Below are 26340 nucleotides of genomic sequence, written 5' to 3'. Positions count from 1 at the left end.
CAGAATCAAAGCTGGATTCGTTTCTCCTGAAACTCTGTGAATTGTCGTTCCCTCTGATACACTGCCGGCGGCAAAACTGTTCAAAGGCCCGTTGTTTTCAATGAGTCGTAGAAAAACGACGAAACAAAGAAAAACAGTGTACAAGTCTGTCAGTATTAGACGACTAATATGAAAATGTTTGACTCACTGGTCAAACTTGTAAATAGTCCAATTATTCAGAAGTCACATATTGTGGTTTATAACTATTATGGTAGCTTTAATTTCTGCTATATTGTACATTCATTTAAATATTTCCCATTTAAACAAGACTGTAATTGGAACAAATGCGTTTAGTCCTTGTTATGAATGCATCTGCACTTGAATTGGCATCAGATTGTAGCCGATCCCACTGAACTGGACAACCGAAGGAGGAATTCGAAAGAAACCGAATCTTCAGTGCAGTGAGATTTAGAGCTTGAGGAATCCGTCTTGAAAAGCTCTCACCTCCCAGGAAGCAGTAAAGAGAGCATCTAACCAGCTCAAATTTATTCACAGAAATTCTTCTGAGTCGACCTCTTCGTGCCAGCTATAATATTTATGTGGCTTAGCGGAACCGCGGCGAACACGGACGTTGCCTTAGGGCTGTTTAAATAGAATTTAAGGCCGGCCAAGTGGACTTCCTGTAAACACTGAGCATCACAGCGGCTGGACACACAAAGAGTTTAATGCAGCATGCAGTCGGCAGTGGTGTCGTACGTTCGAGCCGCTCGCTGGTACAGTTAAATAACATTGTGGTTTGCTGCAGGTAACAATGGAGATGAGATCAAATAATGAAGGACAAATGGAGGGAGGATTGTTTGAGGTGACACACACACACACACACACACACACACACACACACACACACACACACACACACACACACACACACACACACACACACACACACATCCCTCTTACCAAACACTTCAAACCAGCGGAGCGTCAGACAAGCCCATTCAGCAGACTTCCATCAGCTCTCACACACACACAGTTTTTAGCAGTTTCCTGGCTGTCGGTTGAACCCACAAAAGCAAATGTCACAAGAAGGATGTCAAGAGAAACTAAACAGAAGTGAACCAATATGCCTCTCCGTGGTCCCTGGTGAAGGGAGGAATTAGTTTCAAGCATTTCGACTTTCCGGACCACGCTTGGTAGGTCTCGTCACAAATGTGCATATTTCAATCAAAATCTAGACTAGTGTTCAGTTCTGCTTTACAACACAGTGTTGACACTACATTATAGCTGCTTCCATTCATATTCTCTGAATATAACAATAAAAGGCTCTTCATGTTAGCTTCAAGTCTTCTCAACTGACACACATACATAAACAAATATACATTTATCAGTGTATAAATACTCATCTGTTTTTTTTTTTTGGTTTTGTTGTGAAAACAAAGTGATAGGATGGTGAAACGGGATTTACTGTCACATTTGTACTTCTGCACGTTTCCTCTTAAATTTTGCTTGAAGAGGATTCGGATCTTCTTCTTTTCAAACTGCAGGACATGACAAGATCGAAATCAGTGAGCCTCCAGAGCGTCCTGTCCTCTCGTCTCTTGTTGGTTTTCCTCACCGTGGCTTCCTTCTTCCTCAATTCCCGATCCACATTTCAAGTTTGGGGCTCCTCACAGAAGACTTTCCCGGCAGAGTCATGAAGAAAAAAACTCCCTTTATTTCCCACTGGCATCACCAATTCTTCTCTTTCATTCGAGTTCCAAGTTCTGTTTTACTTCAGTTTTTTTGTTTATGTCCAAGCAGGTTTACAGGTTGTTTGAAGCCACTGTGAGGGGAAAGCCCAGGACCCCCCCCCCCCCCAGGTACTGACCTCATCACCTGTGTCCTCCCTTCATCTGTGCTTCCTCTCATCCCGTCAGCGCAGGGCTCGTTGCTGCTCCTCCTGCAGGAAGGCCTGTTTCTCCATCAGTTTCCTGAACAGGCCTTGCCTGTTTGCGAGCAGCTCTGTGGGGGGGCCGCACTCGGCCACACGCCGCTGGTCCAGCACAGCCACTTGGTCCGCGTTCTTAATGGTGGACAGGCGGTGAGCGATGATCATCACTGTTCTCCCTGTCGATGAGGAGAAGGAAGGGCAGACAAAGCAGAGACGAATGAAAAGCTCGATTATTATACAGATTATACATATAGACTTAATTTCCATTAAAATTCGAGGACAAGGTATGCAACGGGAATAGCTTTATTAACATTTCACCACTTTTATTGCTGCACTCTCTGTCCTGCACGAGTTAAATCTTAATGTACCAATTTAACGTACTTTGTTCTGTCCTTTTTTGGATTTTTGAGCAGTGTTGCTGCCATCACATTATAAATGTGCTCATATTTTCTATGATAGTAAAACGTCTGACTCTCTTAATTGTCGATGTTATATTGTGAGTGACACATGTGCTCATGAGAGCGTACGACTGGTATTTCCCGATTTCCTTTGTATTTCATACACACAGGATCAGTGCAGCCAAAGGCCAATGTGTATTTGAAGCTGGTTTACTATCACGAGGTGTAAAATGAGAATGAAATCCTGCTCGACGGTCCTGTTTGTCATCAGTCTTTCGGCCTCTTCGCCAGATGTTTTAAACTTTCAAACCAGTTGGTTCACAGTTTCATACTTCGCATGGTCATAATAACTGACAAAAAAAAACCAACGGTCTATATTCTCTACACGTCAAAAACCAGAGAAAGGACAAGTTTATCATTGTGACTTATGTCACAAGCATTAAAAAAAAAATAAAAAATCAAACACGGTCAATTGTTAACAAGCCCCCCCGAAATCTACTGATCACAGAATGACTGATGAGAACTGATAGATCTACCTTCCATGAGACGCTCCAATGCCTCCTGAACAAGGAACTCGTTCTGAGAATCCAGTGCACTGAAGAAAAAAATAGGTTAGCAAACTGTACTTCTGTATTTCTCTACATTTTGATCAATCGGATAAAGACAGTCACAGATTAAATGTTAGATTTTGTTTAAGCACTGACATAGGCGCAGCTTGAGAATTAATTATGGAGTCAATTCACTGATGAGAAAATAAAACACTATGAAACTTCTCGTAATACAAAGACGACTCTGGTGTTTTGGCCTCAATACAGAAAGACTAGTTAAAGCATCAGAAATGCATGTTGAGCAAAAAATGCACTCGAGCTTTTTTACATAAATCCAGTAAGAAAATGCATTCCATTATGAGAAAATAAAGGAACAAATTATGAACTATGGGCAAGCTTTTCAGATTTTAACTTTCCAACATATTACAATAGTGTTTTTAGTCAAAATTCTTGAAACTTCCCCTGCCAATTGCATTGATGGATTTTGAAGATTTTCTATCACTGCCCTTTGACAGCAACACAATCTCCACAAGTCCCGTTGCAGGGCTGTATCAGAATTAATCTAAAGACCAGTCCAGATGGATAAATGGGAGTGGTGCTCCTGTATAGCTCACCTTGTCGCCTCATCCAAAAGCAGAATCTTCGGATTCTGTGGAAAGCAAACAGCATTTTAGATTCAAATTTGGTTCTTAGAAATTAAAAGATTACATTTAAAATGACGTTCCTTTAAGTGATTCGACAAAAATTGACAACAGCCTGACCAGTATCAGCTGTTTCACTATTAACCTGGTTAATAAACAACCAAAGGGGGCAATATAATGGGACAATACTACGTAACTGCCGGTCAGTTGATTAGCAGAGGTGTGCCGCTTTTTTTTCCTTTGGGTTAATCAGTCAAACAACATGCTGCTGTGCTTACCTTCAGTAGAGCTCTGGCAATGGCTATCCTCTGCTTCTGACCACCTGGCAAACAAACACACAAGTAATCTATATGAACATATATATTATAATGGTATCTAATATACACGTAGGCCCGTAGCCAATCATGAATAGCTTTTACAGCTATATGACTTATATTTACGAAGAAAAACTCCATGGAATAAAATTAGGAACAACATCTGAAATTCATTTTGAAGTCAACTACTTTAAAGCTTTGGTCAAAGATCCCGTGAAGAGGTCAGTAAGAAAGACGTGGGCCACAGAATAAATGCTCACCCGTAAAGTCTTTTTTTGAAGATTTCAAAAGAAAAGGACTTTTGTCTCGTCTCTGCATCATGTCTGAGCCTCCTCACCTGACAGCAGCACTCCTTTCTCCCCCACCACGGTGTCAAAGCCCAGAGGAAACGTCTGAATGAAATCGTAGGCGTTTGCCACTCGGGCCGCTCTGTAGATGTCCTCTGTGGTCACAGCAGCGGGGTCCAAGGCACCGTATGCGATGTTCTCTCTCACAGAGCAGGAAAACAACACCGGCTCCTGAGGGAGAGGAGGAAAAAAAAACAAACAAACAAAACAACCGCAATCTATTAGTTCTGGGTACCTATTATAAACTTAAGTACACACCTTGTCCAGTGGATTTATTGTACCTGCTGTTTACTCTCAAATACACGTTTATTACCTGGCTGACGGTTCCAATGTGACTCCTGAGCCAGCAGGGATTCAGATTCCTGATGTCATGACCATCGATAGTGATAATACCTGGAGAACAGATGTCATTTATAGGAGGGAAAAAAAATTTTTTTTAAATCACCATCTGGTACAGCCATGCTCATTTCCAGTTTCGACTGATTAATTGCTAGTTGTTGTAAAGGGAGAAAAAAAAGAACAAAGCTTGTTCTCACCAGTATCGGGGTCATACAGCCTGAGCAGCAGTGACACCAGGGTTGATTTCCCCGATCCACTGGACCCCACTATCGCCATGATGGTGCCGGGTGGGACCGACACGCTGAGATTCTGGAAAATAGGCGCCTCCTTACGTGTTGGGTAGGCAAAGGTGACGTCACAGAACTCCAGCTGGCCTTTGAACTGGTCTTGAGCGATGACTTGACCTTCTGTAGAAACGGCAGACAAAGACGGACATGAGGCCCTGTCGAGTACTGGGGGCTAAAAAAATTAAAACAATAATCATAATGAAAACAAATGTATCTTACATATTGTCAAAATTTCACAGGACTGGTCTTAGTATTCATGTACATTCCAAAAAAACCCGAACCAAATATTAGATATTCGACAAATTTCAACTGTACTCCAATTTAGGCTAAAAATAAAATGTGGACTTTGTTGACGTAGGCCATTATACTGAAGGGGGAAAAAAAAAAACATGATTTGTTTAACCAAGGATGAAGACTATTTTACCAGACGTGAGTAATATTGTCAAGAGCTGTTTGAGGCAAAATAATCCTTTTGTTCAAAGTCACTGAAGTTGTTAGCCAAGAAAGGTGTTGATACTGAAAATGAAAATGAACCTCGTATAAAACACTAATGAGTTGTAGATTCTGTGCTGAAGAGTAAATAAAAAGCTTAAAAGATGTGTGAGGATTCCCAGCTAACGTGCAATTACAACAGATAAAAATCCTCACATTCCAAGGAACGACTCAAGATTGCGTATGCTGTTGACTGAAGTCAAATGATAAACAGAAACAGGAGCTCTGAATGTCTCTATAACCAACCATCCAAAGTGAACTCGGGCTTTCTGTCCAGCAGCTCCCACAGTCGCGATCCTGCACCGAAACCCTTCATCAGCTCGGAGTAGAACGAACTCAGACCTGCAGGTTAAAATGAACAAAACCGCCACACCCGTTAGGAAACAAGAAACGGCAGGCACAGACGTAAACCCTCAGAGCAATAAGCGCTCGTTACCTGCTATACTGATGCCCACCCAGAAGGTGTACATGAGGAACGACGAGAGCTCCCCCACAGTCATGTGCTGGCTGGCCATCAGGAGGCCTCCTTTATAGAGCACCGACAGTATCATGACGTTTCCACTGAGACCGGTCTGGAAAACACAGACGCGGTGTGATTCGATTAGCGCAGCGTCTGGCGTCGCTGCTTCTCCCTCTCACAGCGCCGATTACTGCCTAATCTGGAAACCTGCCGGATGAGCCCGACGGGCAGTTTAGCCTCCAGTCTCTCCCTGCATCGGTTACAAACTACAGTTCACGAAGCACGGACAGAGAGCCGTTTATCACCTGTTGATATTAATTACCGGTCGAGATATGAATCAGAGGAGGATCCGGACTCAGAAGGACCACTGGTGCAGACATTTCAGACAAAGCTCATCAGAGAGACAAAGAATAAAGATACTTCATTTTGTAAACATCCTGCGTCATAACATCCTATTTATTAGCTTTGCCAAGTTCAAAATGGTCAAATTCAAAGAGTTCTCCATGAAGGCCGTCTGGTCTTTAGTGTTTATTGTCGACACCGTGGTGCAGAATCAATCCAGTACAAGGAAGGTTTTCAATATCACTTCATGTATCATCACTGACACAGCGGTGTGTAATCAAGTAAGATGTATTTAACCCTCGGATAAGAATAACCTAACATACAACCAAGCTGAACTGGTGCAAAATGTTAAAGAATACAAGCTTGGTGGGCATTGAGCCGTAGAGACAGTCTGATCATGAGCCAGTTAATAAAAAGCAGGTGTGCTGAGGCAGAAAGATGTGGAACAGGATTGGCTCTTCAGGACTGACCTTTGTGCTCTTTATATGGTCTCCATGGATAAATGAACAACCTTTTTTTTTTTTTTTAAACCGATGAAGCTTCTCTTTTATAAGGATGTGGTGTTGTGACAAACCTGAAACAGGGTTTCAAAAGGCAATGTGTAACGTCTCGTTTCTCCAGTGTGGAGGTGGATTGCATGAGGGCACACAAACGCACACACACACACACACACACACACACACACAAGCACTCACCACTCCAAAGAAACCAGCTCGTAATACGGCTTCTTTCTGGGCCAGTGTGAGGACATGGTTCGCCTTCTGGATGTATGCGTTGACCTCTGACAGCTCTTTGCCAAAAGCCCTGACCGTCCGCACGTTGCTGATTCGCTCCTCCGCCAACTACACACACACACACACAAACACACGCTTTGCATGACGACTTTGAGGAGTGAAAATTAAAAAGGGACGAGCAAATTTACTTTATCCGCCGATTTAATTAAGTGACCGCACGGCACATTATTCAGCGCACAGACAGAGATGAACAAACGGCACAGCAGTGTTATTTAAACAGAGCTTCTTTAAAATGATGTCGAAAACACTAAGTAAAACTGATCAAACTAAGAAATGTGATTAAAAACCCAACTATTCAATCTCACTTTCAATATTGTTCTGAGCCGCTTCTCCGGGCCGTGGGCGTACCTGTGTGGCTTGTGCAAGTGCATCCTGTGTGCGTTTGGAGATGGTTCGCAGGTATCTGCCATAGACGACTGCCAGTAAAGCCATGGGAGGAACAATCAGCAACACAAAGCTCGCCAGACTGGGGGAAACGTAGAACTGGAGAAGCAGAGGGAAATGGCAAAGCAACAATCAATGGAAACGACGGAGGAATTAAGAACTTTTTTTTTTTTTTTTTTTAAATGACGGAGTAGTGGAGATGTGCATCAAAAGACGGTCACAATAATAAGAACTGTTTGCGTTACTAAATACGACAAAGAACAAACTATTACCACACCCACTCATTTATTTTTAATGTGTGCTTACCTGACTTCTGTTGTGACAATAAACACAACGGATTATTTTAGACTTCGTGATGTACGACACAAACAAAAGATCATTGAACTGTGAAGAGCAACAATATTTATCGATCTGAAAAATGTTCACCACACCTTTTCTCTATGAACCTGACCGCAAGCATCTTGTATTAAAACACGAGAAACAATCGTCAGGGACTCAAATAGTGTACCTGAATTTTTTCTTTTTCATTTGTTGGATTTTTGACCACCCTCGTAAACAACTAAACCCTCAGTTTCAAGAAAGTGCCAGTCACTTGAACGTAACGTCTGTTAATATACAACTTTTCCCTTATTTGTAATGGAAAGCACCATGAAATGTTTTACTATGCTCTGACATATTTTTTTCTTTATTTCATGAAGCCAGTTCCAATCCGTTTATCATCTCAACTATCGAATTCACCTGGTTTTACTAATGCACTGGAAAAAAAAGAAGCTTAGTTGATATACTTTTAATTAGCAACTCTAAAAATAACAAAAACGTAAACAGTGTCTGACTCACATCTTTTGTGTGTGCAGAGATTGAGCAAGACGAGGCACTCCTTCACCTGAACGTAGCCGTTTCCTCGTACTGACGCGGAAGTACTTGGGAGAACCTGCTTTACGACAGTCCTGCAGAGCGCCGAGCGCAACGTCAAAGTAAAGAGCAGGAAAGACAAGACGTTTTGGAAATTGTCTACAAAGTTGACGGCTCTTCCTTGCGACAAAACTGGCTGCCCCCCCCTGCAGCCGACACTGGTCGCGGTCGTATTACCGAACAACTTAACGTGGCAGACAGGCGAGGCGGCATACCTGACTCGCATCAGATGCTGAGTTCGCCTTTTGACCCGGGGGAGGCGGAGCTTCCCGGATACGGGGGCTGCCGGAGCGGGAGGACAGCAAGCCGAAGCCTGAAAGAGGCCGTGTCTGTGGGGTATGCTTTGAGTTCGAGTTCAAATAAAAGTACGGTGAGTGGGAAGGCTGTCTCTGTGTGAGTACCAGAGGGTGATGAGCAAGACTGCCACACTGAAGCGTGACGATTTAGAGTTGGGGAAATTAAACCGTAACTCAGTGACGCGTCACAGTAGGGATTGCACGTCGTACCGTTACTCACTTCTCACACCGATACAATCGTTTTCTAGTTGTTAATCACTGTAGGAGGCACGTTTTAGTGTTGAGGGTGACAGGATTCTCAGCAAGCTTGTTTTGTTACAAAAAAAAATAAAATCAGAATATTCAATTTTCACACACATAACACATCCATGAATAATGTAGGATGACCCCTCATTCAGACGACCATTCAGCGGGCCACACTCACCATCATGCTGACACCAGCAGCTGCCTGCGCGACGGCTCTCAACCCGTCTGACAGGTTGTCGGTGATTGAACGGCCCACGACCGTTGTGTCCGCCGAGAGGCGGTTAATAAGCTCGCCGGTCCTATTCCTGTCAAAAAATGCCACTTCTTGTCTGAGGATGGAGGAGAAGACAGAGGCACGGAGATTACGAACTATCTGCTGGCCTGAGGAGAGGAAAGACAAGTGAAGGAGAAGGAGGTGAAAAGAAATCAGCACGGATTATTTAGACATCAGATAAGAATGGATGAGTTACTCTGACTGATAGAAGATGTACAGTTTGAGTTCTCAGAACAGAGCTCGTTTCGATGCATATTATTAAATATTAAAAAAAATAAGTAAAAAAGATAAATACACACTTGGTTCAAATCATATTTTGTAGTATATCATGGTTTAAAAAAATGCCTCCCTTTTATTGGGAAAGGTGACCCTTCAATAAAAAAAAAACAACCACTTCAATCACACCTATTCATTCTGCCCACAAACAGAAAATCTAATTACTGGCAACAAGTAACTACAGTACAAATGCACCTCAAATAAATTACAATATCATTTAGAAACATATTGGTTTGTCAGTTATTTTTAGACTTATAAGATTAAACTATTTCTAGACACTGTACATAATACATTTCTATGAACAAAAGGCTATATTGCTAAAGAAAACAAAGAGTGAATTGTTTGTTTAAAAGAATTAAAAATAACCCCCAACATTTCAACAAAGGGAGCTTCATATATAACAAACGCATGCACATGTGCCAGTTATTTATGAAAATGACTCTTTCCTAGAGTGGAAACAGAACAGACGTGTCCACATTTGATCAGTTCATTAAAATGCTTGACGAAATAAACAGGTCAGTGTTTTTTTTTTTTTTTTACCATTTCAATGGAAGTGTGTCTGCATTCAGAGTAAACTCCCGGGGCTAATCTCACCTGAGACCTGCATGAGGTAGACTCTGGCAGCGTTGGCTGCTCCGCCACACAGAAACACTCCGGTCAGCATGAGACACAGTGATGTTAAAGAGGCCGTCATCGTCTCCATGTCGGTGCCACCGCCGTAAATGGTGTCAATCACTTTGCCCAGGAAGAAGGGGGCGGACATGGTCACTGCGCTGGAGACGGTGAGGAAGCCGATGGCAGCTGGGGTTGACAGAGGGAGAGAGAGAGAGAGAAGAGAGAACGGGAAAGAAGATACATTCATTGTTTTCATAAATAGTGAAAAGAAAGAAAAAATGTACTTTGAATTGGTGTTGGAATATCTTATTTGGACGACATGTGTTATTTGCAACACTCAAATCTAAACTATGCAGAAAAAGCAAGGAGATTTAAATTCCTTCAATTATTTTTTTTTCCAATCAATCGAAGAAATGATGAGAGAAGCTACAAGAGAATTCCAAAGTATTTTCAAAGAGAGGGACTTTAAACACATAAACGACCTGTTCAGACTAAAGATAAAGCATTTCCTTCTTGAGAAATGATGACGCAACAAGGTATTATAAGGGTTTTTTCCCAGTTTACACAATGTGTGAGGTAAGAGGATGAGAAATCTCACTATTATCTCTGACATTTACCTGCTCTGGGACAATGAAAGACTTCTTTTGTTTGATCCGGGGAGATTTTTTTTTGCACTGAATAAAGTCCTGAACTCATCCTGGACAATAGATGGTGACTCTTGCACTACCAGTTAATGACTTTTTTTTTTTTTTTATCAATCCGGAGGCTCCTCGTCAATAATATTGGGTGCTATTTGGTGAGATGAAATGAAGGGATCCCCCACTTATTATGGAGGGGTTCTTACCGGCCAGGCGCCATCTCTCCGGGTGAGCCAGACCCAGTAGCCTCTTGACATCCTCCACGGGTACCGTGCTGGGTGTCTGGGGGGTCTTTTCTGACTCGGCGGCCGAGGAGCTGGCGAAGGCAACAGGTGTGTGTGTACCGAGCACACAGCGAACCGGGTGAGGGTACCAGAAGGGCCCGGGAGAGGCGGGCTGCGTCGGGTGAAGCGTGGCCCTGACCCCGGGCCACACTCTCCTCCTCCGGGGGGAGGCGGCGGCGGACAGGCCGGGTCGGTGCTCCAGCCACAACGTCCTGGGCTGGGTTAGCTTCAGCTTGAACAAACGAGCCGAGTGCGTGCAGTTCAACGTGCCAATTAAAAGCCGCATATTCCGTTTTTTTTTTTTTTTTTTTTTTAAAGTTGTTGAAAACACACAAATTTTGGGCTGTTGTTGTTTTTTCAGATTCAGTGGCTGAAAGTCTCGATGCTTGTTAATTCCTCCAAAGGACACATGTCGGTGTATGAGTCCTCAGTGGTCCAGCTGGAGAGTTTGTGGCTGCTCCATGTCCGAGTTTTAACCGTTATTGTTGGTTTTATCTGCCCCTCACAGCCGCCTTTAGCCCACTTTTATCTCTTATCTCCGAACTGCTACCAACACCCAGCCTGTCACTGACATCTGCCGCCAAGGCGCCGGACACAAGCCCCCCACCCCCCCCCGAAACTCACCGACACCGAGTCTTCTCACAAACACGGATCTGATGTACCCGGGACAATAATGAAGTGGGAAAGGTGACCCTGGTTTGTTGTACACACCATATTCTTCCTCCTAGACGGAAATTCAATGGCTGCCCATGTAAGCAAACTTTCCCCAGACAGAACCAATCGCGCTCCAATCTGAAAAGCGATGATCAATTCTCAAGAGTTTTAAATAATAAATACACAACTAAAGTATTGATTAAAAACTATAGTCGAAGTTATATGATTCGTTTTCATTAAGCTCAAACAGAAACATATAGCCCGCGAAGAAACACAATTCTTAGCTAAATAAGAATGAAATGTACGTTTTCTGAGTATTCAATTATTTGCTTCTCTAATTTCGAATATATTTTAGTTATAATAAGGATGTTTTATTATCAAAAACGTTGTTTATGCAGAAATCCGTCCAAAATTTACGTAAAACGTAACCACCGCTCTTTAGATTGTTTTTTATCGACTCTCGATTAGCTGAGTCTGGCCGGCGAGGTGAAAGGTGAAAGTTCACTGACTGACAACATGAGGCAAGTGTGGATGTGAAAGTAGACGTTTTAACAAGTGAAAAGGGGGACGAAAACTGCATGTAAGTATTGCAAAACATCTAAGTATGAGTCTTAGCGGTGATTTTTTTCTGCACATAGACGCGGAGCAGCGCCGTTCATAACATTTCTTCACATAGTTGCTGCGCTATCGGTCCAGCTACTTTCCTTTAGCATGAGCGCATGTCAGGCACGGATGATAGAAATGGTACAAATTTCTTTCTGCTCTCACCGGCATTAAACTCAACAAACAGCAGCTAATCAGATCTCCATTGGGTCCGAATCGCTTTTCACGTTTTCTATTTTAACCAACATTTCCATCCCTTGATGTGTCGTGTCTTTTGCATTGTCTTCGGTTAATTTAGTCTCATACTATGACCCGTCATTGTTTTTGATTGCTCTTCCTGACTTGCTCCCTCTCTAGGACCGTGCAGCTTTAAGTAGCATCAGCTGCAGCAATGGCAGCCATCTACTCAGGTATCCATTTGAAGCTCAAGAGTCCACAGACTCCATGGGAGGACAAATTGAAGCTGGCACGTTTTGCCTGGATATCGTCTCAGTGTCTGCTGCCTAACAAGGAGCAGGTGACGGGAGCTGCTGACACATGTTCATAAATCATTGTGATTCACTAGTTGAAATGAAGCACAAGGGAGATGGGATCTTGGGCAAATCCATCACAGGGGTGAACATTGAGCCACACAATGACTATTTATTTAGCTTGCAGCCAGTTTACCCTCCATACAGGTGTTTTTTTTTTATTATTCTGGGAGGAAGGTGGAATGTTTGACAAACCAGATACATTAACATTAAACGTGCTGGCAGTAGATGAGATCATGGCATTTCTTTTGTGAAATGCCAGCACTGCTGGCAGCCATTTCTTTCTTCTGCTCCAGTGCCGACAAGATAATTACTAAATTGTTGTAACACATAACACCACTACATACCGGACATAAATGCATTATGATTAGTCACATAATACTGTACACTCAGGCCAAGTACAGAAAATGACTGAAGACTTGCTGCATTTTCATTCCAAATTATTTTCTGTTTCTGTGCTTGCCTGATTTGACCGTTTCTGTCTTTAGGTTCTGTTGGATTGGTGCACTCACGCCCTGACACTAAAGTACAATAAGAAGGTGGACTTTTCCCAGGATGTTTTGGAAGGCCTTTGGCATTACCTTGATGATGTGCTTCACAGCCGAAAGCTCCAGTCTCACCTGAAGCAGGGAAAGACCATCACTTTGAGGTTCAACATGGCACAGGTACTTGTATATTTAATTAAAAGAGCCAGAAGACTAGGAAAAGATTATCCCATTTGTTATGGAACTCCCGATTTTTCCTCATTTCTTATATAATTTGTTAATTGATAGAATTTTCTCCTTTCTACATCACAAAAAGCAGCTTAAATTGTCATTAATTTAATTGACATTTGCCTTCTGTATACCTCTAGATGCTGCTTGAATGCCTGCGGGACTGTACAAACGCTGACTCTAAGCACTTGGTGTCTGTGACCACCATACTGAGTGTATGTCAAGGCATTGTCTCTTCTCCTGCACTGTCGGCTGTTTTTACGACCAAGTATGAACTTATGGTCGATCTGTTGGCCAAGGTCTGCTCATTGGCTTGCCGAGAGCTGCAGCAGCCATCGCTGACAGGACGCCAGAAGACAAACGAGCCGAAGATGAATCAAGATGAACTCGTTTCTGAGTTTGTTCAAGCTGAACCTGATGTTAATTTGGAAAATTCCCAAGCTGAGCTAATCTCTGCCCCTTCCAAGCCAAAGAAAAACCTCCAATCCCCAAATTTGTTTGGCGTGCTGCTTCAAGTGTTGTCGTGTTATTTGTCAGTGCAGCGACAACAAGCAAACCCGAACCGAGTGTTCACTATGGTCACCAACCAACTGATGCAACCACTGGCGCTGCTCCGCCACTTGCTGACCTCTGGGGAATTTACAGCTGCTCACACTCACCTGCGCCTCCATCAGCAGCTGTGCAGAGACATGCGCACCAAGATCGACTCGATCCTCCAGTTAGCTCTCTTTCCCTTTGAGCTCCTGAACTTATACAAGGATGAGCTTCTTCCAGCCAAAGAGGTTTCTGGCAAACGGCCTACTGGAAGTGCTAAAGGGCCTTTGAAGCCAGTCGGTGCAGCACTTTGCAAACTCGGTGCCCACGGCTATTGTGAGCCATCCCTTCACTACCCCGTGAAGTCCAACAGCTTGTCTCTGCTGTTTAAGTTCTTTCTGGAAAGTTATGGGAAAGTGAAGGGGGAAGGTGAGGACGAGAACAAGATGCTGTGTTTCTATTTTCTCACCAGACTGGTCCCGGTTTTAGATCTCCGTCTTACACAGCACTCAGCCTCAACCGCAGCAGCAGAGCCACTGGCCTCGGTTTGCCCTCAGCAGAAGTCACCTTCGCTCTCTCTCAGTTCCCCAGAGAGCTGGAGTCTGGCTCTGCTGGCTGTGGAGTCCTTGCTGAGCCAGACTCTGTCAGCTGATATTTACAATGTCGCTGCAGACAGAATACGACACGGAGAGGTTCAACTCGGCTTTTACAGGTCCTTGACACAACTGCTCTTCGACGAAGCCCAGCCAAGGTAACAAACGACTTTTCCTGTTTGGAAGTTATTGTCTCATTAAAATTTCCATTCGCACAAGATAATGTTGACAAATAATTTAAGTGGCCTTGCAGTGGTTTTGACATATTTCCTGTTCTAATTTTCAGCATACCATCGTGGTACCGCTGTTTAAAGGTGCTCTTAAATCTCAATCATCTCATTCTGGAACCGGACCTGGACCAGCTTTTATCCTCAGCTTGGGTCAATGCTGAATGCATGGAGCCACGAGTGCAGCGAGCCAGACAGGTCGGATTTTCATCAATCACATCATATGTTGCAGTTTAAATGTTTCCGAAAATCAACAAATGATAAATCAGTAAGTAAAATAAAAATGTATTTCTTTTAACCGACAGCTCATGGTGTGCAGCCTCCTCCAGACGTACGCAAAGCTCCGTCAGCTGTCTCGTCTCTTCTCCGAGCTCGTGTCTGTGATCTGTCAGCCTGCTCTCGACGACCTTCGACCTCCTCTGCTACCTGAAGGCATTTCCACATCACTTAGGACTTGTCTTCTTGGCATACCCCAATCCCAGGTCTTAGAGATCTGCTCATTAGTGCTGACGAGCATCAGGCAATTTATACTGCCGGACCTGTTGAAGGAGGGAACCGATGCTGAGAAGATGGAGATTGATGGAGAACCAAACGACCAAGAGAAGACTGATGCATCTCTGAAACTCTCCTCCCTTAGTCAGCTGCTTCATGCGGTTTTATTCAATCTGAAGACTTTAGACAATTCCTCTCCAGTCCCCTTGGTCAGACAGAGTCAAGGCATGATGGAGAGCATGCAGCAGTTAGTCCAGGAGTTACACTTGGTGACAGAAAAGAAGTCGAAGGAAGCAGACGCAAGTTCAGCCAACGATGCAACAAGAAATGACAAAAAGTGCCTGAACCAAGAAGTGTTGAAGATTTCACAATCTAAAAAAGGATCTCTATGGGAACAGCAGACTCAGGAGGCTGCCCTCCTACTCAGATACACCTTGATAGAAGTGGACACTCTCTTTGTAATCCACTGCAGCAAATACTCGTCTCTTGACTCAGCCCACTCGGCAGTAACAACCAGAGACCAAAGTTGCCCCAGTTCTCTTCCCGTAACTCGCATAGAGTGCCTTTTATCCGGGGAAATCTCGCCAGCACACCTTCATCCCTCCCCCAGCAGCAGCCCTATGAGCTGTCTGCTCCTTAAGCTCCTCACTTTACAACAGATAAAGAAGATATTAATGGATAGCGCCACATTCGGTGAACCCAGCACTGCAGCACTGCTGCAGAGAGCAGCTCAATTCGTTTTAGCTAAACCAGAGTTTGAGATGCGTCTGGATGGAAAGCAGGAGTGGGATTTGCAGATGGGTAGCTTAAATATAAGCTCCTACCCTGTAGCACACTGGTATCATGTCTTATCCAACTTGCCTTTGATCATTTCCCACCTCAGTGCAGAAGACATAGACTGCATAGCAGATGTGCTGGTTCGCTCCCTACTGGGGAGAGAAATCCACCAATCTGAAGATCAACAGCCCGGCAGTCTCACTGTGTCCCTCATATCTTCAGAGTTACTCCAAAGTTCAGTTCTTCCCGAGTTGCCCTCACTGTTCTCTGCCGTAGTCAAGTCCTTAGCACTAAGGATTATCCACGAGGTCAAGGCAGCACATCCATTGAAGGTTTGCCGGACCCTCCAGATGTTTCAGGAGATAGCAACTGGCGTTTCAGAGAGGAACGTCAGTCACTCTTTGTCGACACTGGTGAACAATGAGACCCTGGTGGAGGACGTGCAAGCAGCCAGTAAAACTGGAGAGGCGTCTCTACGGCTGAGTGACACAAACATCAAGGAGCTGCTAAACATTCTCCAAGTCCTGACCAAGTTAAATCCCGACGGAATGAGCTCGGAGGATCTCTCCTCAATTTTCCTCCTCCTTTTTTCCTTGCTCACCTTCACTTCCAGCCAGCCTGACCAGATGGATGATGGCACTCCTGAATCTGACGGTGGTACTCTGTTCCCGAGACGGTTGCTCAGGACTCTGGCCTATCTTCTGGGGGGTAGAAACATCCATAGTGTTTTGAAGGTTATCCATGGCGCCACTCTACTGCAGGCATCTGTGGCGTCTCTCCTTTGGCATAGCAACGGTGCAAAGTTTGAAGCCGCGTGTCCTGCCGACTGGTTGGACTTAATCAAGGCAATACAAGACTTCATAAAGTCTTTGGTTCAGTTGATCATAACCAGAAACAGCAGTGTTCGACTCAACCTGGACCAGTTTACCACCTACCTGTCCAGTGCGGTAGTGGCAAGTAGAAAAAGTACAGTACCCAGTTCAGGAGCATCCATATCGTCTGTTCATCTTCTTCTGGCGTGTATGGCTTCTTTCTCCCAGGCAATGACCTCAAACCTGGGACGATACAAGCAAGTGGATCAAACTTTAACCCAAATGCTCGCAAGAACCAATGTTTCACTCGGACCGACTGTGGAGTTTGTACTTAAGCAACAAGCTGCCCCTCAGCCAGCCTGCATCTTTGGTCAAGCCTTTATAGTGGACGTTGTGACGGTCATGCTTCATTGTGAGCTGTCCTCACTGGCAGTGGAGGAGAACAAGGAATGTGCCACTTTGTCTCACATGAGCCTTTATCAAGGCTTCTGCCACCAGATCTTCAGAGAAATCAGCTCCGCTCCTAGACCCATGGATTTCCTTGTCTCCTCTCTCCATTTTCTGTCGGCGTTTTATAAAGCAGTGGAGGAGACGGAAGGAGGACCAATGGAGGAGCAAGAAGAGGTGAAGAAGGCAGGGAAGGAGGAAGCGTACGTTCAGATCCTGCAGAATGTGCACAGACTGCTGAAAGGTAAATGTGTTTACATTGAGAAGAAAATCACTTGAACTTGTGCAATCTCCCGTCTTGTCATTTTCTTTTTTTCAATTGTCTTGCATAGCACATGGACTATTAAGTTTATAGATGCTTTTGGTCTGGTTGAAGTAGATCTGGCATTTCTGCAACATAGTGATAGAAAAACAGAATTTAAGAGAAGTAAACATAAAAAAAAATGAACTGATGTTTTGTGTTGAACATATAATTCGAAGTGCATCGCTCAAGTTTGCGGTGACTGCTGTTTAGTTTAATAAAAGGTTCTCTAGAATCAAATGTTCTTGCATTAATATTATTAAAAAAAAAAAATTCTGATATTGTAACATTTGTGTCTGTTCTGTTAGGGTTAACCTAACCCTAACCCTTTAAACATGTTTGATTTTAGCTCCTTGGCTCTCTGAGGAGGATGTTTGTAAGCTGGAGCCAGTTGTGCAGGAGCTGTTGTGCCAACTGTTGGAGAAGAGCTCAGCAGATAAGTTGACCGTGCTGCTGCTGATGGTCAGAGATGGACTGGACATCAGCAAGCTGGGAGCAGGAAACTACAGGGTGAGGGCCAAATCCAATTCACAGAATTTATGTAGTTTTTTTGGTAAGACTATGGTCACGTTTTAAATGCAAAGTTAATTTATATCAATTAAAAAGCTGTGACGTGAAATATTACGATGAACTGTTTTGTAACTCTTCCCCTGCCGACTTGTCTTTCAGGAGGTGTTATCTGCAGTAATCATCATAAAGCTGCTGTCCTGTTGTCAGCTACCGGAGAGCTGCTCTAAAGCACTGTGGCTCATTGCACCCCAGATCATATCTGCCATGGTGGTGAGAAAGCTGCACAATCCCATTCATGCACAGACACGTACTGAATTACAGACAGCGAGTAAAGGCATCGATTTCACAACAGACATGCACACTCATAGATGAACACACCTGTGTCTGAATGGACTCGGGTATTTGATTGTTATTAAAGTTAAATATTTGATCAGTAAATCGTCTATATATTTAGACTCAAGGGGTGTTGACTATATTTTAGAATGGGGGAAAGTAGTTCATGATTGTGGTTTCTCACCCAGTGTTTAAAGACATGCTGAAATTGTAGCTGCTGACTTTAAACGATGTATTGATTCACTGGTTTAGCTGCCAAAGAAACCGAATTTTGTATAAAATTTATCTTGATAAACTAAAGTGCCCTCTCCGAGTAAGATCTTCTGTACTCCTTGCGAAATGGCTATCATAATATTGTAGACATTTCCCGGAGTTACAGTAAAATCATAAACTGACACTTCCCACTTGCACATCAATGTGAAGACAAGCAGGGGGCAGAGCCATGCTGGGAATATTTGACAGTAAATGCTGAGGCTTAACTTGTCAACAACTATTATATGAAGCAGCTATCAGCAGTTTAATATGTGAGGTTTTTTTATTTACTTTTATTATTATTATTATTATTATACTTTAATTCTATATTTTATTCTTTGAGACAATACACATGGTAATCTTTATTGATGTACTATCTGAGGCATCTTTATGATGGTTCAAATGAATTCAGCTCCTTGATGTGGGTCTTCTTGTGTGCTGCTGTGCTGACATTATTTTATTTTCTATCTATTGTCATTCTCGTGCTCTGGTGGTTCTACCGGCTCCTGGACTCCCATCATCCCCAGTGCCATCCAAAGCATTTGAAATTCATTAAAAAAAAAAAAAAAACTGTTAGGGGCTTGCAAATAACAGCGTCCACCACCTGTTACTGGCTTGTCGTAACCGCTATATGATCAACAAGTCACCTGAGATGCACATTTCACATTTGGCTGGCTCAGGCTTCCGCAGATGGCATCCAGCACATACCTCCTGTTTCTGTCTCAGGCCTCATGTTGTTCGAATGCAGGACTAGTTATAATAATATTAGACAATCACAAAGTAGATCTTGAAAGTTTAAATTATCTTGGAAAATGAGTTCTCCAGCCATAAACTTAAAAGCAATTACCCTAAAAGCATGACTGTTTATTTCTTTCAGTCAGTACTTGTGTTTTTCTGTGTTGCAGTCTCTTGTAAGAACATCCAGTCAGGACGTCTCGCTGACTCTTCCCTTCACTCTCCCCACCGTGACATCAGCGACGACGCTGCTTCGACAGGGGGAGGGGCTCATTCCCAACCTTCACCATGTGGTTTTGGTGCTCGGAGCGCTGCAGTCGGTGCCCCTCAACCACACGACCCCGCGGGTCTATGAGTCGGCCTTCCTGGCTGTTCATGAGGCGCTCTTTGCCATCCTCCAGTGTCACCCGCAGGTATGGACACACAAATGAATAGACTAGTGTCTAAAGAGGTGAAATAACGAGGAGGCAAACTTTGAGAGTAACAATGGAGGGGTCAAACTCTGCTTTTACGATGGCGCTAGAGTCCAAATTTATCGATGAAAAAAACTATTGACAGACTCCCTACACACTTCCAGATAAGAGTTGAGGAGAGTTAAGAGTTTATTCGCTTGTTACTCAATCGTTTAAAAGCCCCTTATGACTGTTGAATCCCAGAGTGTACTCACTTTATAGTGTCACACAGTATGAGTATTACACAGCATATACTAGGCTTTCCTGTTTGTTTTTAAATCATTTAAAGATGTGAATAAGTCACATCGAGGTATTCCTGTTGAGTAATTGCAACTGGAGACATAAGACAACCTGCTGGCGATTATTGAATTTGTGTTCTGTTTCACAGTGCTTCTGAGTAAGGAAATGTTAACACCTCTTAAAAAAGATCGCTAACGACTTTCCTGTGACGCAAGCTTGCTGCTCATTTGTAAAGAAGAATCTTGTAGCTTATCCGTGTTTGTTTCAGTCCATGGTTAGAGGAAAATGTGGTGTGTGTGTGTGTGTGTTTATACTCCTGCAGAGCTTGTAGGATGCTCCACAGGAATGTATCATTCATCCAATGGATATTGTAGCTCTGCAGTCATGCTGCAGCTGCTTGAAAACCTCATAACATCTCTCTTGAATTGTTTCCATATGATAATCAAGTTCTCAAGTATGTGCTATCATACAAGTTTTATAAGCTGATATCAACGTTTACAGTCGAGAGTTGGCTTCTTGCTGGTGGTGTTGTGATAATTCCTTTGCATAATGTGACTATTCTTTTGTAAAGAAGTGACAGTGGCGGAGCAGTACAGAAAGAGCACAACTGCACTGAGTTAAACAGGCCGAGCTCCAGTTAACTGATATCAGATGTTTGTAAGGACACAAGAAGTCTCAAAGAGAGTGAGGGAGGGAGGGGGGGGCCACAAACCCAGAAACAGACAACAGGTCGAGAAAGGAAATTGGAGGACTTTTATGGAGGAAGCGAGGAATGACAATCGAGACGGCGGTGAGAGAAGAATTTGGTGATAAAGATTTTTTTTTTATTGGAATGTGCTGTTTTGAGGGAAATTCCTCCAGCAAAGTGGGAAAAGAGTTTGTGAGCTGGAGATGGGAGAGGAGAAGTTGGCATGCAGAGTAGGCTGGCATTGAGGTGGTTTAGGTTGATGGAAACCATTGCCAAATGGTAACCAGAGTGGGTGAGATCATCCCCCGCTCGTTTGTATTCTGCACGCCTCTCCGGCCCACCCTCGGTCTCCTGCAGGCCTTCGACAGCGGCCGGAGAGGAGGGAGGTATATAAACAGAAATGCAACTCGTGGGCGTCCCAAGTTTCACATATTGTGAGCTCTGTGTGTGTGTGTATGTGTGTGTGTGTTTAGTGATTGCACCAATTGAACAGTTAAAATGGTGTAATTGATTTTAGGAGCATGTCGGGCAGATTTTATACTGTAGTTCTGTTTTCAACATGCGGGACTTAAACTCTTTAAATATTTTTCAGTATCAACTCAAAACTTCACATTTTTATGTTTCCGGGCAGTCAGGAGTTTACCCATCTTCATTAGTATGAACTAATATGTCGAAGATTCGTTTGATTGTTTTGACCATACAGTTTTCCCCGTGCTTCCAGGTGGTGTTGAACGCAGCCCCGTCGTTCTTGAATGTATTCCACCGCCTCTTGGCGTCCATCATGCAGGAGGGTCGGCAGAGGGGAGATGGAGACCCAGGTAACACTCACAGGGTCTTGTCCTATTGGCTAGAATTACCATGGAAATAAGAGGTGTTGAAACAAGAGGACATTTTGTGCCATAGTTTGTGCGACTGATTGCTCCTTCACTTTGGTCATGTTATCAAGGCATGTTTTTAAAACCTCCCAAGAAAAGTCTCTTCATATCGTATAAAACATTTGTTGGTAAATGACTTGCATTTGCTGCCTAAACAGGTTTGGCTTCTGGTTTGATGCTTGACAACAATAGCATTATAGCAAGACTGCATTGTGCAAAGTGGAGTTGACAGACACTCCTGAGTTGTGCCCAGTGATATTTCAGCTCTGTTGGCAGCATCTGATATTGACTCCACAGCAGCAGCAGCAGTAGCAGCAGCGTCCCTGAAGTAGAAAAAAATAAATAAAACAATCCCCATGATGTTGACACATATTTCAGGTTAAACGATCTAAAAAGTAGGCCTCTTTAAGGACAGAAATACTTTATTATTGAGGAAACTGTTTATATATAATAAGAGTGCTGTGGGAGCATAGTGTTGGAAGTATTGTTAATTTTTGGATTAGTTTTTTTTTTTTTTTTTAATTGTTTTTTCTGTGATTTGCTATTTTCTCTTTGTTTGTTATCACGTTTCATTTCATAATATGTGATGGTGCACCTCTCAACACCTTGATAAGTGAACTTTGTCCTCCGTTTTGCTCAGGCACCGGTGTGTACGTGCAGTGCGCCAGACTGATCGAGAGAATGTATTCTCACATTGCCACTGCAGCCGAGAGCTTCACCATGCTGTCAGCTTTTATGGTGGCTCAGTACGTCACAGAACTGCAGAAGGTACGCGCACACACACACGTACAGGAAAATTATTCTTATGGTTTTACGATGTGATGACGGAGCAGTCGACACACCACCTCACATACACAATCACAGATGGTCATTGCACCATGAAGTCAATACAGTTCCTTTTCCAAACCTGTCTGTCATCCCCTGTGATTTTATACAGCTGACACACACATGCGTTCTCTCTCTCTCTCACACACACACACTGTGTGGATGAGGTAGCAGAATCTCAGCTGATCCCTTCATCCAGCCTGGTTTGTCTGATACCCGTTTGAGCTCAGTGACGGAGACGCTGACGCTCCGAAGGGGAGATGGGAGGCATTTCCATTAGCCAACCGTAGATGTTCTCAAATCTCAGCGAACAGGTCCCGGATTACTTTAACTCCATGTGCTGGAGTAAAGCTTTGGGCTGGATGTTACCCCAGTACAATGAGTCACGTCTGGCTCCTGAGTGTGGCTCCTTTCTACTGCCAGACTGTATTTAACATGACGCCACCAGCCTGAGTCAGCACTTTCCAGTAGAGTTACGCACTGAGAAGAAGACATGAATTCAGACGGAGAGAACTGGTGTGAAGTAGGTGGCTTGGAGTCTTTGATCCCTTTGTGAGTCATATAATACTGCAATTGGGTTTGCATTGGCTTTTAATGGAGCTTTCCAAACACATGGCCCACGCTCTAAGTCGGAGGAAATTCTTTGTGTCTGAGTCTAATGGCTCTTTGCTGGAATTGAACTCTTCATTTATCACCCAGGTGTTATTAGACATGAAAGGAACTACAGTTAAAGCGTCCAGTAGAGTTTGGCTGTATTGATGAAGTTAGAGTTCAAGTTAGACATTTGAGAATTGAGTTAATCTTTCACTCTTCAATCGGATTTGAACAGATTAAAGAGAAGTTGTTCAGATTTATGCAGAACAATGATTAATGTTGTTATCTTGGCCTCGACCACAAAGGGGTTCTGCTCTTCATATCCAAATGTATTATCCTTTGTTGAGATATGCCACTGCATGACTGAATGCCATAACAGTCTGTATCTTTTTCTATGTAAATCCACCCCCCCCTAGTAATTCAGACATAGAACATGGATTGTGTGCAAAATAGCCATTACATTAAAGTATACTTACAAGTTGACGATTTCCAACTTGTTGAAAGCAGAAGTAAAAAGTAGCAAGGCTGATTTCTAAGAAGTGAACAACCCTCTGCAACAGTTTCTACACATTCTGTTGTAAAAAATACTATATCGAGTTCATAATCTCAACCTCACGTATTTCACCTTAAATTGTGTTTATAAACCCTTTGATCCTTCTGTATGTGGAAACTTAAGGATAAGTGAAAAGCCAAAATTCTGTGAAACATTGCATCAGTTGATATGTTTCCCTTCACGTATTGCCAAATAAAGAGCTATCCTACCATAACAATAAGGCAGGTTAATGGGTTTACTCTGACCCAGAAAACCACGGCCTTTGAGCCAATAGATAGATTTTCAAAAAGCCAAACACCGATATCATAAAAAGTGCTTTGACCTCGTATTCTTCCGCGAGGTGAAAAACACAGTTCTCTGTTCCCCAATTATCTCCTCTGATGCCTTCAGCTTTCATATTAGCCCTCTTATTTTCTTCTTTTGTTTTTGGCCTCCTAGGTTACCCTACGCCCAGATGTGAAGCTGCATCTGACCGAGGGTGTCTATTACATACTGGACCTGTGTAAGGAGCAAGATATCAAGTTTCTGATGGCCGGGCTGCAGACGGGAGTCAGAGAAGTGTTTAATGAGCTGTACAGCAGCTACACCCATTACCACAAAACACAGAGGCAAGGAGAGGACAAGTACACCGTTTGAACTGCCTGGAGACCGTCACTTTGATTAAACAAGAATACATTTTCTTCCTGTGTTCATTTCTGCTTTCGAGTAGAGAACCTTGTGTAACAGCTTGTGGATGATGTACATAAGAGTGTAAACACAGTTGCTCCTGTCAAGGTTCACCGTTGGATTTGTTTTTACGTCGAAGGGACCGTATTTACTTGTTTGTATGAATTTAGTTGTCGGTAAAGGATTTCTTTGAATTGAGCTCTTTGAATTGAGCAGTGAAGCACAGCAATAAATCTCCAGTCATCAGCAGCGACATTCAAACAAAGGCTGGGGTTTGTTTTTTTCTACCTTCAACTTCACCTTGTTGAACTGATGTCAGTTGCTTCATAATGTGTTGAGGATTTTTTGTAAACAGACTTGCATTTCAAGGACTATTGCACCACGTTGTACAAATACAGGTAAGATTCACAGCAGAGCATGTCTGACTGGCGGATCAGCTACTGTGCTGCACTGATGCAGTCTGTACAGAACTGACTGATGGAAACATTGAAAGACTTCGCACTTAAATATTTTTGTTTTCAATAAAATATTGATTTAATCATCAGAATCAATAGAAAATATTAACATTCGCTGACAGTTGTCGACGTGCAAGAACTATGTTTTCAAACGTTTTTCTAGCGGAACACAATGATTTAAATATATTCTCTGTGCCTCCGTGTGTGATTTCATTTTGTTTTGTAAATCCTTTTGTTTGTTTGTTATTTTAGTCCTTTGGTTAATAGAGGCATTTCCACAGCTGCAGCTTAATTTCCTCAAGTTTGCATACATTTCATGGTTTCATTCAGATGAGTACGGTCGGGGATCAGGCCGGATATCCAGCCATCTTTGATACGCTCTCCAGCTCTCCAGGACACACTTGTAAAAGAGATGATTATTCTCAACGTTGTTGTCAGCGTTTCGGAAAAGGAGAAGCCCAAAATGCCAAATGGTGTAATAAACAAGTAATCACATTTAAATTGACAATCTGATATTTTATGAGGTTGTGAGGATGTGAATTGCTCCCATCACTGTTATCATAATCCCCAATTAAACATACTCTTATCTTGCAACCCCATTGACTGGCTTAGTGGTACATGCAGCGTGTGTACAGCTGCAGAAACGGTGTACCTGCAGAGTTTGGTTTTTTTTTTATTAATGAAGGCACAGAAACTCAACACTGTCACTGTGCTTCACCCCTGAGAAGGTTTATAGTACAGATAAACTGAGCTGGCAATTGTTTTAATTTACTCTGGAAACAACGAGGAAACTGTAAATGCCAAAGTCAGGCTGCGAAAGACGGCTCAGGTTTTCATGCTTTGAAATGATCATTTAAATGGGCATTGTTCCAAAACTGCCTTTTTTTATAGGAACATACGATAGTCAATATCCCTTTACTGACATGGACTGAAAGTGGAGGGCCATAGTATTTCACTGTTTATTAATTTAAATCTTAATATTGTTTAGTGACTTTTTAAAAGATGAGAATATAGTTGACAGTTCATACATAATGGTGTTGGAAACATTGACACATTTCTTCCACGGCAGGCATCATAGAAGTTGGAGATTTGTTGAGACGGATATGTAACTTGTTTTTTTAACCTTTCCTTCACAAGTGGTCTTTGAAAACTGAAGAGAGACCCTCTTTTGAAGATTAAAAAAAAAGGAGCTTGCTGTTTAGATGGAGCATAAATGCAGCATGTCAGTGTGAAAGGCTTTGAGTCTGACATGTCAGTGATGGCATTTTTCAGTCATCTGTGACATTTTGTGAAGTCAGATACTTTTGCATGAAGCACGACAGCTCAATCAAGTCAATCAGCCGGTGGCCTTCATCAAATCGTTTCTGTTTTGGGGGGTTGTTTATACTGCTAAACTTACAAGATCAATATCCCAGAGGTTAAACTGACTCGATGTTCTAATGACACCGAAAGTGTTTCTTTAATTATTTTTTTTGAACAGTATATTTAACATGGCATAGCACTGTTCACTTTCATTACTCTACTTACAAACCCCAACCTTGCTATGTCCTTTGTGTGAATGTGAGTTTACTCAGGGTTACTGCGACTTCCTCCAATAACCTAAAGATTTACAATTAATTTTCATTGGTGACTATAAACTTAAATGATAACCTTAATACATGGGCATATATTGGTGATATTATT

At 42.8% G+C, this 26340-nt stretch overlaps 2 protein-coding genes across 2 annotated transcripts; one reads left to right on the top strand and one right to left on the bottom strand.

Annotated features, from left to right (window-relative positions):
- Positions 1 to 848: 848 nt before the first annotated feature.
- On the bottom strand, positions 849 to 11502 carry abcb10 (ATP-binding cassette, sub-family B (MDR/TAP), member 10). Its single transcript, XM_080502047.1, has 14 exons — positions 10719 to 11502; positions 9854 to 10060; positions 8888 to 9090; positions 7220 to 7354; positions 6773 to 6919; positions 5712 to 5847; positions 5522 to 5617; positions 4694 to 4903; positions 4471 to 4550; positions 4148 to 4328; positions 3775 to 3818; positions 3470 to 3504; positions 2844 to 2902; positions 849 to 2085 (listed from the first exon to the last, which is right to left on the bottom strand). Exons 1-14 carry the CDS (start codon positions 11080 to 11082, stop codon positions 1892 to 1894), a joined length of 2091 nt encoding a protein of 696 aa, XP_080358173.1. The 5' UTR covers positions 11083 to 11502; the 3' UTR covers positions 849 to 1891.
- Positions 11503 to 11936: 434 nt separating this feature from the next.
- On the top strand, positions 11937 to 24964 carry urb2 (URB2 ribosome biogenesis homolog). Its single transcript, XM_080500974.1, has 12 exons — positions 11937 to 12030; positions 12411 to 12570; positions 13072 to 13248; positions 13437 to 14581; positions 14710 to 14848; positions 14956 to 17422; positions 17829 to 17989; positions 18149 to 18259; positions 19480 to 19722; positions 21411 to 21507; positions 22205 to 22332; positions 23975 to 24964. The coding sequence occupies exons 2-12, from the start codon at positions 12445 to 12447 to the stop codon at positions 24170 to 24172; spliced, it is 4992 nt and encodes a 1663-aa protein (XP_080357100.1). The 5' UTR covers positions 11937 to 12030; positions 12411 to 12444; the 3' UTR covers positions 24173 to 24964.
- The last annotated feature ends 1376 nt before the right edge of the window (positions 24965 to 26340 follow it).

Source organism: Blennius ocellaris, assembly GCF_963422515.1.
Source record: "Blennius ocellaris genome assembly, chromosome: 1".
Classification (NCBI taxonomy): domain Eukaryota; kingdom Metazoa; phylum Chordata; class Actinopteri; order Blenniiformes; family Blenniidae; genus Blennius; species Blennius ocellaris.
The sequence above is the reverse complement of the archived record's forward strand: the minus strand, read 5'-3'. Positions and strand labels throughout refer to the sequence as shown.

Bases quoted from the DNA above. Each gene is read 5' to 3' on its own strand.
- abcb10 (XM_080502047.1), bottom strand. From the start codon at position 11,082: ATGCGGCTTTTAATTGGCACGTTGAACTGCACGCACTCGGCTCGTTTG. The intron at 3,505-3,774 runs GTAAGCACAGCA...TGCTTTCCACAG, and splicing joins TTGCCAGAGCTCTACTGAAG to AATCCGAAGATTCTGCTTTT. The intron at 2,086-2,843 runs GTAGATCTATCA...CCTCATCGACAG, and splicing joins ATTGGAGCGTCTCATGGAAG to GGAGAACAGTGATGATCATC.
- urb2 (XM_080500974.1), top strand. From the start codon at position 12,445: ATGGCAGCCATCTACTCAGGTATCCATTTGAAGCTCAAGAGTCCACAG. The intron at 14,849-14,955 runs GTCGGATTTTCA...TTTAACCGACAG, and splicing joins GAGTGCAGCGAGCCAGACAG to CTCATGGTGTGCAGCCTCCT. The intron at 17,990-18,148 runs GTGAGGGCCAAA...CTTGTCTTTCAG, and splicing joins TGGGAGCAGGAAACTACAGG to GAGGTGTTATCTGCAGTAAT.